At 42.5% G+C, this 13,670-nt stretch overlaps 1 protein-coding gene across 2 annotated transcripts; it reads left to right on the top strand.

Annotated features, from left to right (window-relative positions):
- The first annotated feature begins 8,167 nt into the window (after window positions 1-8,167).
- On the top strand, window positions 8,168-13,304 carry LOC136520331 (protein REVEILLE 6-like). 2 transcript variants are annotated; one of them, XM_066513799.1, is made up of 9 exons: window positions 8,168-8,620; window positions 9,351-9,408; window positions 9,544-9,667; window positions 9,752-9,910; window positions 10,001-10,105; window positions 10,918-11,027; window positions 11,897-11,956; window positions 12,733-12,833; window positions 12,916-13,304. In XM_066513799.1, the coding sequence occupies exons 1-9, from the start codon at window positions 8,304-8,306 to the stop codon at window positions 12,929-12,931; spliced, it is 1,050 nt and encodes a 349-aa protein (XP_066369896.1). In that variant the 5' UTR covers window positions 8,168-8,303; the 3' UTR covers window positions 12,932-13,304. The 2 variants fall into 2 exon arrangements, with proteins under 2 accessions (XP_066369896.1, XP_066369895.1); XM_066513798.1 differs by having other exon boundaries at window positions 8,170-8,620; window positions 9,743-9,910.
- Window positions 13,305-13,670: the final 366 nt, after the last annotated feature.

Raw genomic sequence — 13,670 nt, 5'->3', positions numbered from 1 at the left:
AAAAGTCTGCAGTGTCGTGGTCAACCGGCACATGCACTGAAGCACAGCATCAAAGACCTGGGCATTGTTTAGATCGCTGTTAGAAATCAGTATTTGACACTGTAGCATTTTTGTTTGTATTTGATAATTATTATCCAATCATGGTCTAACTAAGCTTAAAAGATTCGTCTCGTAATTTACAATCAAACTGTGTAATTAGTTATTTTTTTATCTATATTTAATACTCTATGCATATGTGCAAAGATTGAATGTATTGTTGGATTTATTATGGGCTAGACCCATTTATAAATTTAATAAATCAATAACTCTATGGCTTGTAATTGTGGGTATTACTATTTGTACCGGATTGGAAGTTAAAAGGACGTTGACTTAACTTAAATGATTGGAATTGATCCGTCTAATTTGAGAAGTTGAGAAACAGACAAAGGCTTGCCACACGCGCGCGCGCCGCCGCCGGCCGGGCCGGGCACGGGCTCGGGCTCGGGCCGGGGCATGGCGTGGCGAGGCAGGTTAGTGGGAGTTTCAACTTGAAGTCAGCCTGACTCCTGATCTCCCGACTCCTGATATTCCAAGGTCTCTCCGTCTTCCCGGCGCACGACTCCGAGGGCTCTCTGCTTCCCCTGCGTCTTCCAACTCCGGTTAAAAAGATAACAAATCCCGGAATCATGATTAAGTTGCTCGATAGCTTTCCTCATCTCGTAACTCTGCGCGCACGGAGAAGCGAGAGGGCAGGTGCCTCCGAAGCCCTTGTCGTTCGGGACCTTGCTCGGGGGATCGGCAATTAGGTTTTTAGGGAGCGTCTACGCGACTGCCCGAAGAGTCTTCGTACGTCGTCGTCATCTTCCCGATCGCTGCTGACGTCTTCTTCTTCCTGGCGGAGGAAACACCTTCTTCTCCTACGGCATGTCCAGGGACGTTGCTGGAACTTCAGAATCGCGGATGGGAGGGTATGATCGTTTCATCTCCTTTCTGTTTTACGTTCTACATGTTTCAGCAGTTCATCAGTTTATTTCATATGTTCAGCCATGTCATTTCGTAAGATATCTTATGTCTGTTCCTGCTAGAAATATGTTCTGCGTATGTGTTTTCTTCTTACAGTCATGTTGTTCCGTATGTACCTTTATGCTTGTTACAGATATGAGATGTATATCATGCCATCTGTTTCTCTCTGTTATAATTCATGAATCAAGTTCACATGCTTTTGATCTTTATATGTTGCACATGACATATGATCTAGCATGTATTTTCACATGTGAAACTGCTTTTGATCTAGCATGGTGAAAATACATGCTAGATCATATGTCATGTGCAACATATAAAGATCAAAAGCATGTGAACTTGATTCATGAATTATAATAGAGAGAAACAGATGGCATGATATACATCTCATATCTGTAACAAGCATAAAGGTACATACGGAACAACATGACTGTAAGAAGAAAACACATACGCAGAACATATTTCTAGCAGGAACAGACATAAGATATCTTACGAAATGACATGGCTGAACATATGAAATAAACTGATGAACTGCTGAAACATGTAGAACGTAAAACAGAAATGAGATGAAACGATCATACCCTCCCATCCGCGATTCTGAAGTTCCAGCAACATCCCTGGACATGCCGTAGGAGAAGAAGGTGTTTCCTCCGCCAGGAAGAAGAAGACGTCAGCAGCGATCGGGAAGATGACGATGACGTACGAAGACTCTTCGGGCAGTCGCGTAGACGCTCCCCAAAAACCTAATTGCCGATCCCCCGAGCAAGGTCCTGAACGACAAGGGCTTCGGAGGCACCTGCCCTCTCGCTTCTCCGTGCGCGCAGAGTTACGAGATGAGGAAAGCTATCGAGCAACTGAATCGTGATTCCGGGATTTGTTATCTTTTTAACTGGAGTTGGAAGACGCAGGGGAAGCAGAGAGCCCTCGGAGTCGTGTGCCGGGAAGACGGAGAGACCTCGGAATATTAGGAGTCGGGAGATCAGGAGTCAGGCTGACTCCAAGTTGAAACTCCCGTGGTTAGTGGGTATTAAAAAGATAACACGCCACGCCACGCCACGGCCCGGCCCGTGCCCGGCCCGGCCGGCGGCGGCGCGCGCGCGCGTGTGGCAAGCCTTTGTCCGTTTCTCAACTTCTCAAATTAGACGGATCAATTCTAATCATTTAAGTTAAGTCAACGTCCTTTTAACTTCCAATCTGGTATAAATAGTAATACCCATAATTACAAGCCATAGAGTTATTGATTTATTAAATTTATAAATGGGCCTAGCCCATAATAAATCCAACAATCCCCACCAAACTCTAGGGTTTGTAACTGTATAGTTCCAGAATCATAATTCTTTGATATACAAGTGTTTCGATGGAGACTGTTAAGTTGAACATCCACCTAGAACAAGAGTTTCACTCAGTCACAACTGAACAATGGACTATGCCTTGAATTGATAATTTTGTGTGAGGTGAGATTCACTCAAGTTCTTTGCTGGTACTAGGTTGCAACAAGCATCCCCGCTGATTGAAGCATATAAGTCACACTTCTATGCCTTTCATGAGTGTTTAGGGATAATCCATGTCCCATAGACTGTGACCAGCAATCTGACTCATATAGGTGTACTTCTCAAAAGATGTTCTGTAGGACAACATCTCATCTTTATAAGACTCTCGAAATACATTAAGGTAAATACCATCCTGCCTTACAGAAGGAAAGATATACATCAGAGATAGGTTCGTAGGGAACTTTTCTCTCAATCTACTCATAACTTGTTTCACCACTCTACTTCACGGGATCTCCGATCACATAGAGCAGGTTACCACTACAGTAGATTTCACGTGGGTCTCATACCCATCTCTCTCGATGCACTTTCTATCACATTTCGTGATAGTCCCTTAGTGAATTGATCTGCCAGATTATTCGACGTGTGGACATAGTCCAACGTTATAACTCCGGAGGTTTTCAACTTTCTGACAGTCTTTAATCTTCTTTTAACATGTCTTGTAGACTTCATGTTATTCCTGGAGCTGTTGACCTTTGTAATCACAGTCTGGTTGTCACAGTTCATTGAGATAGCCGGTATCGGTTTTTCAACTACCGGTAAATCCATCAGGAAATCACGAAGCCACTCGGCTTCAGCTCCAGCAGTGTCCAATGCAGCGAGTTCTGCTTCCATTGTAGACTTCGTTAAGATAGTCTGCTTGCAAGACTTCTAGGAAACAGCGCCACCTCCAAGCAGAAACACATATCCGCTCGTGGCATGAAGCTCATCAGCATCAGAAATCCAGTTGGCATCACAATAGCCTTCCAGTACTTTTGGATATCCAGTATACTGAATACCATAAGTCATAGTACCTTTCAGATAACGCAACACTCTCTCAAGAGCACGCCAGTGATCATCTCCTGGGTTTGACACAAACCGACTCAGCTTACTCATAGCATATGAGATGTCAGGCCTTGTTGCACTTGCCAGGTACATGAGTGAGCCAATGATCTGTGAGTATATTAGTTGATCCCTTGCTATTCTTCGATTTTTCCTTAATAGCACGCTAGGATCATAAGGCGTGGGAGCAGGATCACAGTCACTAAAACCAAAGCGACTTAGCACATTTTCCACATAGTGGGATTGTAACAGAGTTACCCCACCATCACCTTCTCTAATAAGCTTGATGTTTAAAATAACATTAGCTTCTCCCAAATTTTTCATTTCAAAATTACTCGACAGAAGTTTCTTTACTTCCTCAATCACATTGAGATTTGATCCAAAGATCAGGATGTCATCAACATATAGGCACAGCATAACAGCTTCACCCCCACCATATCGATAATACACATATGTGTCAGCTTCATTCACAGAGAAACCGGAAGATGTGAGAGTATTATCAAACCTTTCATGCCATTGTTTAGGTGCTTGTTTTAGGCCATATAATGATTTTAACAACATGCACACCTTGTTCTCTTGACCATCTGCAATGAACCCTTCTGGCTGATCCATATAGATCTCCTCTTCTAACTCTCCATTCAGAAAAGCTGTCTTAATATCCATCTGATGAATGATAAGACCATAAGAGGCAGCCACAGCAATTAAGGTGCGAATTGTAGTCAATCGAGCAACTGGTGAATAGGTGTCAAAGAAATCTTCACCCTCCTTTTGGGTATATCCTTTGGCCACAAGCCTTGCCTTGTACCTCTCAATTGTACCATCAGGCCTAAGCTTTTTCTTGAAAATCCATTTGCAACCTATAGGTTGACAACCATAAGGACGGTCAACGACCTCCCAAGTTCCATTAGACATAATAGAATCCATCTCACTCCTTACTGCTTCCTTCCACAAGTCAGCATCAGGAGAAGAATATGCCTCTCTAATGGTGGTTGAAATGTCTTCCACAAGGTACACTAAATAGTCATCACCAAAGGATTTTGCAACCCTCTGTCTCTTGCTCTTTCGAGTGACTATAGTGTCATCCTCCTCAGGGATGTGCAAATGAGAACCTTCAGCATGATCTGTTGGAACAGACAGTTCGTGTTCATGGGGAATTATAGTCTCATGACTTGTTTCACTAGGTGTATTTTTCATTGGAAATTCATTCTCAAAGAATGTAGCATCTCTTGATTCCATGATTGTATCAACATACATATCAGAAACTTCAGATTTTATAATTAAGAACCTATAACCAATGCTGTGAAAGGCATAGCCAAGGAAAATACAATCAACAGTTTTAGGCCCAAGTTTACGCTTTTTGTTGATTGGCACATTAACTTTAGCCAAGCAACCCCAAGTACGCAAATATGAGAGATTTAATCTTCTCTTTTCCCATTCCTCAAATGGTGTGATTTCTTTGTTCTTTGTTGAGACTCTGTTCAGGACATGACATGCTGTCAAAATCACCTCACCCCACCATTCCTTGGATAATCCCGCTGTACTCAACATGGAATTCACTAACTCTGTTAGAGTTCGGTTTTTCCTTTCAGTAATCCCATTGGATTGTGGTGAGAATGGCGGTGTCCTCTCATGAACAATACCATGTTCCACACATAACTCATCGAAAACATTAGAGAAATATTCTCCACCTCGATCGGACCTTAACCGCTTTATTTTCCTCTCAAGTTGATTCTCAACTTCAGCTTTATAGGTCTTAAAATAATTAAACGCTTCATCTTTTGTTTTTAAGAGATACACATAGCAAGACCTGGTGGAGTCATCTATAAAAGTGATGAAGTATCTTTTACCGCCTTTAGTCAAAATTCCATTCATTTCGCACAAATCAGAATGGACAAGTTCTAGAGGTGCTAAATTCCTCGCCTCAGCAGCCTTGTGAGGCTTGCGGGGTTGTTTTGATTCAACACATACATGGCACTTAGACTTTTTGACCAAATTGAATTTAGGAATTAAATTTAGATTTGCTAACCGCATAAGACAGCCAAAACTTGCATGACAGAAACGTGAATGCCATAAATCCGACTCATCAGAAGTATTAACATAATTCACCATTTTATTACACACATCATGCAGTGATAAACGGAACAAGCCTCCGCAATCATATCCTTTACCAACAAAGGAACCATGTTTCGACACAACACATTTATTCGACTCTAGAATAATTTTGTAGCCATCTCGACATAGCATAGATGCACTAACAAGATTCTTCTTGATGGAGGGCACATGCTGCACGCTCTTCAATGGCACCGTCTTTCCCGAAGTAAACTTCAGAGTGACCGTACCAACACCAAGAACATGAGCACGCGACCCATTTCCCATCAACAAAGCGCCAGACCTCTCGACCTGGTAGGAAGAAAACAGAGAAACATCAGCACACACATGTATATTTGCACCACTATCCATCCACCACTCAGGTGAATTACATACTGAAAGGACAAATGGTAAAGAATTACCATATCCAGGTGCTCCTTCTCCAGTATCAGTAGTGACAACATTTGCTGATTTCTTTTCCTGCTTGAACTTGCGCTCAGGGCACTCACTTGCCCAGTGCTGTTCACTGCCACAAACAAAGTAGCCTCCATCTCTCTTGTTGTTGTTCTTCTTTTTAAACTGTGCTGTTTGAACAGGCTTAGGTGTGTTCTCTTGCTTATTCTAGTTTTTCTTCTTCTTGTTAAACTTGCGGAATCCAGAGTTTCTCTTCTGCACCACATTAGCAGTAGAGGTCTCAACGCTCTTTCCATTGTCTTTTGCTCTCGCTCTCTCCTCAACATCAAGAGTACCAATGAGCTCTTCCACATTGAACTCCTGTCTCTTATGTTTGAGTGAGGTAGCAAAGTCCTTCCAAGAAGGTGGTAACTTGGCGATTATACCGCCAGCCACAAACTTGTCAGGTAAGACATATGGAAAGAGCTCAAGTTCCTTAGCTAGTGCCTGAATCTCATGAGCCTGTTCCACTATAGATCAGTTCTCAACCATCTTATAGTCATACAGCTGCTCCATGAGATACAGCTCGCTACCAGCATCGGTAACTCCAAACTTTCCAACAAGTGCATCCCACAGCTCTTTCCCTGTAGGAAGGATGATTTAGCTTTTCTGGAATTTTGGATCAAGTGCGCTAATCACTGCACCTCGAAAGAGGTTGTCATCAGCCTTAAACTTAGCCTCATCCTCAGGAGACAAGTTAGCAGGTTTGCCCTCAAAGACATGATAACATGACATTGCAGTGAGCCACAATTCCATCTTAGCTTTCCAAACCAAGAAGTTTTTACCATCAAAAGGATCAGGCTTTAACACGGCAGCAAAACCTCTGACAGAAAAATGCCTAAAATTAGGTTTTTGGATTGTTAGGATATTAGGCAATTTCCATGTCATTTTAATTCCATAAATCAACAGCATGATGATGACATATAAAGAATTGTTAATCATTGTAATCATGATATCAATTATATCCATGGTGAAAATACATGCTAGATCATATGTCATGTGCAACATATAAAGATCAAAAGCATGTGAACTTGATTCATGAATTATAACAGAGAGAAACAGATGGCATGATATACATCTCATATCTGTAACAAGCATAAAGGTACATATGGAACAACATGACTGTAAGAAGAAAACACATACGCAGAACATATTTCTAGCAGGAACAGACATAAGATATCTTACGAAATGACATGGCTGAACATATGAAATAAACTGATGAACTGCTGAAACATGTAGAACGTAAAATAGAAAGGAGATGAAACGATCATACCCTCCCATCCACGATTCTGAAGTTCCAGCAACGTCCCTGGACATGCCGTAGGAGAAGAAGGTGTTTCCTCCGCCAGGAAGAAGAAGACGTCAGCAGCGATCGGGAAGATGACGACGACGTACGAAGACTCTTCGGGCAGTCGCGTAGACGCTCCCCAAAAACCTAATTGCCGATCCCCCGAGCAAGGTCCCGAACGACAAGGGCTTCGGAGACACCTGCCCTCTCGCTTCTCCGTGCGCGCAGAGTTACGAGATGAGGAAAGCTATCGAGCAACTGAATCGTGATTCCGGGATTTGTTATCTTTTTAACCGGAGTTGGAAGACGCAGGGGAAGCAGAGAGCCTTCGGAGTCGTGCGCCGGGAAGACGGAGAGACCTCGGAATATCAGGAGTCAGGCTAACTCCAAGTTGAAACTCCCGTGGTTAGTGGGTATTAAAAAGATAACCGCGTGTGGCAAGCCTTTGTCCGTTTCTCAACTTCTCAAATTAGACGGATCAATTCCAATCATTTAAGTTAAGTCAACGTCCTTTTAACTTCCAATCCGGTACAAATAGTAATACCCACAATTACAGGCCATAGAGTTATTGATTTATTAAATTTATAAATGGGCTTAGCCCATAATAAATCCAACAACGAAGAGAGACCGAAAAAACTTGGAATCTAAACAAGCCCCTGGCCTTCATCATCATTACTAAACAAGCCCCTGGCCTTCATCATCGTTACTAGTCATCACTCGACGCGGCCGTGAGTGGCGAGTCCACGCCTCCACGGCAGCGCGCGGCAGCGTGAGCCACTCATCGCTCGTCATCATCAGAGTCGGCACGGAAGCCCAACCAAGCAGCGCCCGCCCGTTCCCGAGGCACCGGCCAGCGGGCCCACCCGGCAGCGTCTGGCCGGGTCGCTCGTGTCCACACGCGAGCGAGCGAAGCGCCCCGAAACATCCACATCACGCACGCAACGCAACCGCAACCGCAGCGGCCCATTTCCCCGGCTCGAGACGTTCGCCTTCTCCCTCCTCAAGACCTCAACTCACCTCAGCTCAGCCTGCAGCCAACCAACTCGAGCCCTCGACGACGCAAAAAAAAGGCAAAACCCTAGCCCACTCCGGCGCGCCACCGGCTGATGGTTTCGATGAGCACCACGCCGAAGCCACTCGACTCCGCCGCCGTCAGCGCCGCCGCCGCCGCCGGCGGAGGCAGAGGCGGGGACGAGGGTGGAGGAGGCGGCGGTGGCAGCGGGAAGAAGCAGGTGTGCGGGGCGGCAGCGGCGGCGGTGATGGCGCCGCCGCCGATGGCGGTCCCCGTCCCGGTCCCGGTCCCGGTCGCGGCGCCCGCGGCGGGGGAGGATGTTCGGAAGGTCAGGAAGCCATACACCATCACCAAGTCGCGGGAGAGCTGGACGGAGCCCGAGCACGATAAGTTCCTCGAGGCCCTGCAGCTGTGAGTGCGCCGATCCCCTCTGTGCTCCCCCTGTAGTCGATTCGAGGATAGGTGGTGCCGTTTCTATGAGAGTGGTAGCGGTTACTTGCTCCGTTGTGTAGTTGGATTTGTCGCCTGCCTCTCCTGAAAATGCTAAATTCCGCTGCACGGCTCTTGCAAATGCTAAATTTGGCTAGTTTACGTGCTGCTTCTGAATGGAGGCGATAGGTTCTTTGTTAGTTTTGTCTGTTGGTTCTAATTTGATGGAGAATGTTTCTGTTAACATGTTAGATATCAGTGGTCATTGTTGGGGGCACCTATGTTCATCTTCTGGTGAATCTTAGCTTTTGATAGGTTTGTCGTGTGCACTTTTTTCTTGTGAGTGGCAATGTTGTGTTTAGTTCAATGCACGGTGATTATTTTCTCCAATCTGGCAGAGAGGATGTCCTTTTAGACTGCACTTAGATATTTTAATGATACATTTGGATGTTGCACGATCCCATTTCATTGGAACCTTTTAAAGGGTGCCAGTGCACGTTTAAGGATCTCCTCCCCTTGCAAAGTTTTTCTTTGTCCTCTAGCCAGGCTAGGCAAGGTTAGATAAATCAACCAAACACATCCAACGTGTTGAGTATCTATATCCTTTTCCTGTGATTGTTTATATTTTGTAAATTGTAAGTGATGCTACTGTGAGAAGTTGAATGATTTAATGACGTTTCTCAGTTCTTTTTTTTTTGTTTCCTTGTTGTAGTTTTGATCGTGATTGGAAGAAAATTGAAGCATATGTTGGCTCAAAGACTGTTATACAGGTAGCCACCCTAAGGCCTAAACTATAGTTCTCAAAGTGCTTGTGATCTTTAGCTACAGGCATTCGGTAATGATTACTTTGTAATCAATCTGTGCTTTATAATGTCCTCAATCTATAAAAAATGTTCCTTTGACAGATAAGGAGCCATGCACAGAAGTACTTCTTGAAGGTTCAGAAGAATGGTACGGGCGAGCATCTGCCCCCACCCAGGCCAAAACGAAAGGCAGCTCATCCATATCCACAGAAGGCATCTAAAAATGGTTTGTATTATTCAAGGACCTAGCTGTTTGGCATGGTTTTTTTCTAGTTAATGAGTGATGACTGGATTTATTTAGATCCCGCAGTTTCTCAAGCTATTTTATCACAACAACAACCTACCCAGAGGGAGCAAGGTTCTGTCATGCCTATGGATACTGCTACTGTGAGAAACACAAATGCAAATGTGGCGGTGCCTTCCTGGGACAATACTCTTGCTCAACCTTTTAGTGCTGGTCATGTTCAAGGTCTGTGTTACTGTGTAATCATTGTGACCTGCGTGCAAAAATAAATGACTTGTGGAGGCAATTATAACTTTTCACATATTGTTGGTGCAGGTGCCGTTGCAACAAATAACTGTTCAAGTAGCATAGAGAGTCCATCCGGTACTTGGCCATCTTCTGAAGCAGTTGAGCAAGAAAATGTGGTTCCACCACTCTGTGGTGAGCACTCCCTTCTGCAGCATGCACTCTGCAAATCTACCTTGCAATTGTTCTGTGCATGGCCTAAGTGTTTGGTCTTGGAAAATTAGAAACGTTTGCCAACTGCAGTTTCCACTCTCATGTCAGATTAAATTACATTCTGTCGCACTTAGGTACCTAGGTGCTTAGAATAACACAAACCTTTTGCCAACTGCATTTTCCTTCATCGCATCAGATTAAATTAGCTATTGTCCTAAAGAGTGAATATTCCTTGGTCGGTTGAAATTAAGTTTGTCAAATTAGTAGGCTTTGATATCTTCGCATACAAACCATTTCTGTATTAAGGTTGTGCTATGCTACTAGATTTTGGTTTGTATTCCGACTCTTAGGTCATTACTATTGGATTTGGAGAAGAAACCTTTTTTTGTGTGTGTACGAAGTCCTGGGGATCTGAGTTGCTATTTTACCCGTTTGTATATCTATTAAAGCTATTAAGAACATAGCCCTTTCAAGCATAATCATGTCCAATTGTGTCATCTCAAATATATTGGAGCGACTCAAGGAACATGTCCAATTTAATAATCTCAAGCCCCTCGAGGGCTGGAGGTGCTTGGGCTTGTCCTTCTAGCCATGCCGGCCAAACATAAAAATAGGAGTATATATTATTCTTACTCTTTGATATCTTCCACTGGGAACCTCTCCTTGATTCCAACATAAACTTTTATGCTAGTTACACATCATCATATCTTTAAAGTAGATCTCTTAGTGTGAATGCATTTCTTCCTTCACTGCAAATGTATCTTACTTTTGCTTCTCTGTGGTTACACATGCAGCCATGCCAGATTTTGCCCGAGTATACAGCTTCCTAGGAAGCATATTTGATCCTGATACAAGTGGGCATTTGCAGAGGTTAAAAGCGATGGATCCAATTGATATTGAAACGGTACTTCTTCTATATATATGCTCTACTTTTTGGTTCTTTTCATGCATTTCACAAGCATCTTGCCTTTCTTTGTTTGTTATGTGTCCCATTTCAAAGCTTTTACAATTTCTGTGCATAACTATCGTTTCTATTTTCTAGCTTCTGCTGCTATCTTGGCTAGTCCTGGCTCTTATTTAATATAGCTGGGGGCTCATACACTCAGAACATTCTTGAGTTTTAGATATAGTTCCTAAATATTCTGAATCTATCAGTGTTCACTAAAAATCATCCGCACTTCCATAAGTAATGTCAGTAAGGTGTTAGTTAAGTTTCACCAAAATTTTGCTTTGGTCTTACTATCCTTGAAATTAGAACTGCCTGGTCCTTTTAGCTCCAAAGATAGAAATCTAGTTCTCATTGTCTTCATTTCTGCTTGTTTTTATTCACAAGAACATTCAAGTATTTCTCCCTGTGTTAAAAAAAAACTTGGCTTTTGGGCACATGGTCTCCAATATGTATGGAACTATGGATGTACCTATGATCATGTTTTTATTACTATAATAGATTATAGAATCAAATAAAAATATGATATTATGGAAGTGCTTTTCAAGGCAAATCACAGATTATTTGTCATGTTTCCAAACTAAATAAATTATTTATAGTCAGTCAGTCAGCGTCAAAAGGTCTGACCACATTGTGAAAAAAAATCGGTATTTGTGATCAAAGGAAGTATATTATTTAACTTTGAATTCCTGTAAGCGTCTTCTGTTCTTTTCCATTCAAGATTGAGAATTTTTGGAGTCTTGATTGTCCGTAGGATTGTTAATATTTGGCTAATTCAATATGAGTGATTTGACATTGATCATTGGTCTGTTGATTGGCATACACAGGTACTACTACTAATGAGAAATCTTTCCACAAACCTTAGGAGTCCTGACTTTGAGCAACATGTAAGTTCATTTGGTTTCTTCATTCCTCTGATCTGCTCAGATCTCTCTGGAAACTTTTGCAGCTTTTAGTCATGTAAGCGTGCTATGGATGATATTCCCGTTTTGTGTTATTACTACCATTAGGCTTGCCATGATTTTGTCCATTACAGTTATATGCTGACTAATTCAACGTTTCAAAGATGGGTCACAAAGCCCACTCAGGCAGACTTGCTGGGTGCCACTGTATGTCTGCCGAGTGCCTAGTGCTTTTTAAAACTTCACTGACGATAATGATCTCTTTCAGATTGTGTTCCAGTTATTGCGATTGGTATTTTAATACCCTGTAACTCCTTGAGATTCCATCATGTGCCTCATAATAATTATGGACATTACCTGGCCTTCTTAGTGCAGTTAAGGACCGATAATTTTAACATTTTTTTGTAAAAAATATGTTAACCTGTAAAATTTCCAATCACAAATACTTCTCTGTGTAAGAAATAACCTCAAAATGCATGATTATGTTGATAACGGCATTTTTTACATTTTTATACATAGACACTTTGGTGCAGTGGTGAGAGCTGTCTCACTGAGTCACCAGGTCACGGGTTCGAAGCAGCCTCTCCGTAGATTTTGCGGGGGAAGGCTTGCCTCGATTTTTCCCTTCCCTAGACCCCACTCATGTGGGAGCCTTCGGCACTGAGTCTGCCCTTTTTAGACACTTTGCAATAGTATTTGAATTGTTCTTTACTTATACTGCTCTTTTCCAAAATGCTGACTGATTTACTATCTGATTACAGCGGAGGTTGCTATCATCATATAGCTATGGTGGTGGGGACCATGTTAAATCTGAAGGCATGGAAAATCATGGATCTCCTCAGAGTGGCCATCTTCCATTCCTGTAAATCTTCTGCCACTCCCTGTTCATGTGTGGTTATGACATCAGCACTGCCATCTTGACTAGCCCAATTTGCAATTGCCAGGGTAACAAGTGAATGAGAGCACACTGCCAATTTGCGGTCGAAGCTTTGGTTCCATGAGGACATTCCTGTGTGCTCTCAGCAATGAAGTTGTGGACGTCTGGTCTGGCAGTTTATGAATGCTAGAGACGTATGGTCTGACCCTAGGCTAGTTTTGCTTTTCACGTTCATGTAGATAGCCAGTTTTGTGTGCTCATGCAATTCTTTTCCTGGGTGGGGCCAAGATCGATATGTTTTTTGTTACACACTTGTGCTCGCGTGTATGTAAATATATGTGGAATCTTGTAATGCTTGAGGTACTTGGAGTCTTTGGTTAGGACAGCATGTATATGCAATAATCAGGAGATCACCGTCATCTGACTAAATAATGAAAAATGTTTTAGTTGTGGACCTGTCTAAAACTGCCCTCTAGTAAAGTTATATACTCCCTCCCTCCCAAAATATCTATCATTTTTGTTTCCCCAGAAATGATTTTAAAAAATATATATTAAAAACATGTTAGTATTTATGATACATAATTGGTATCATTAGAAAAATATTTGAATCTAGGTTTTTAATAAATTTATTTAGAGATGTAAATGTTGCACGCATTTTCTATAAATCGAGTCAAACTCTTGGTACGGAAACCAAAAGCGACGGATAATTTAGGACAGAGTGGGTACATGGATATCCTTATGTTTGTTGATTAATGGTAGTATTATGCTACTAATTGGTCAGTTCCGTACTTGGGAGTTCCTTTGAAGGGTATATACTTCGAT

This window comes from Miscanthus floridulus, chromosome 18, assembly GCF_019320115.1.
Source record: "Miscanthus floridulus cultivar M001 chromosome 18, ASM1932011v1, whole genome shotgun sequence".
Classification (NCBI taxonomy): Eukaryota; Viridiplantae; Streptophyta; class Magnoliopsida; order Poales; family Poaceae; genus Miscanthus; species Miscanthus floridulus.
The sequence above is the reverse complement of the archived record's forward strand: the minus strand, read 5'-3'. Positions and strand labels throughout refer to the sequence as shown.

What these genes read in the sequence shown, in the direction of transcription:
- LOC136520331 (XM_066513798.1), top strand. Translation starts at nt 8,304, where the DNA reads ATGGTTTCGATGAGCACCACGCCGAAGCCACTCGACTCCGCCGCCGTC. An exon ending in TTCCTCGAGGCCCTGCAGCT is followed by an intron (nt 8,621 to 9,350) that starts GTGAGTGCGCCG and finishes TCCTTGTTGTAG; the next exon opens with TTTTGATCGTGATTGGAAGA. An exon ending in GTCCTGACTTTGAGCAACAT is followed by an intron (nt 11,957 to 12,732) that starts GTAAGTTCATTT and finishes ATCTGATTACAG; the next exon opens with CGGAGGTTGCTATCATCATA.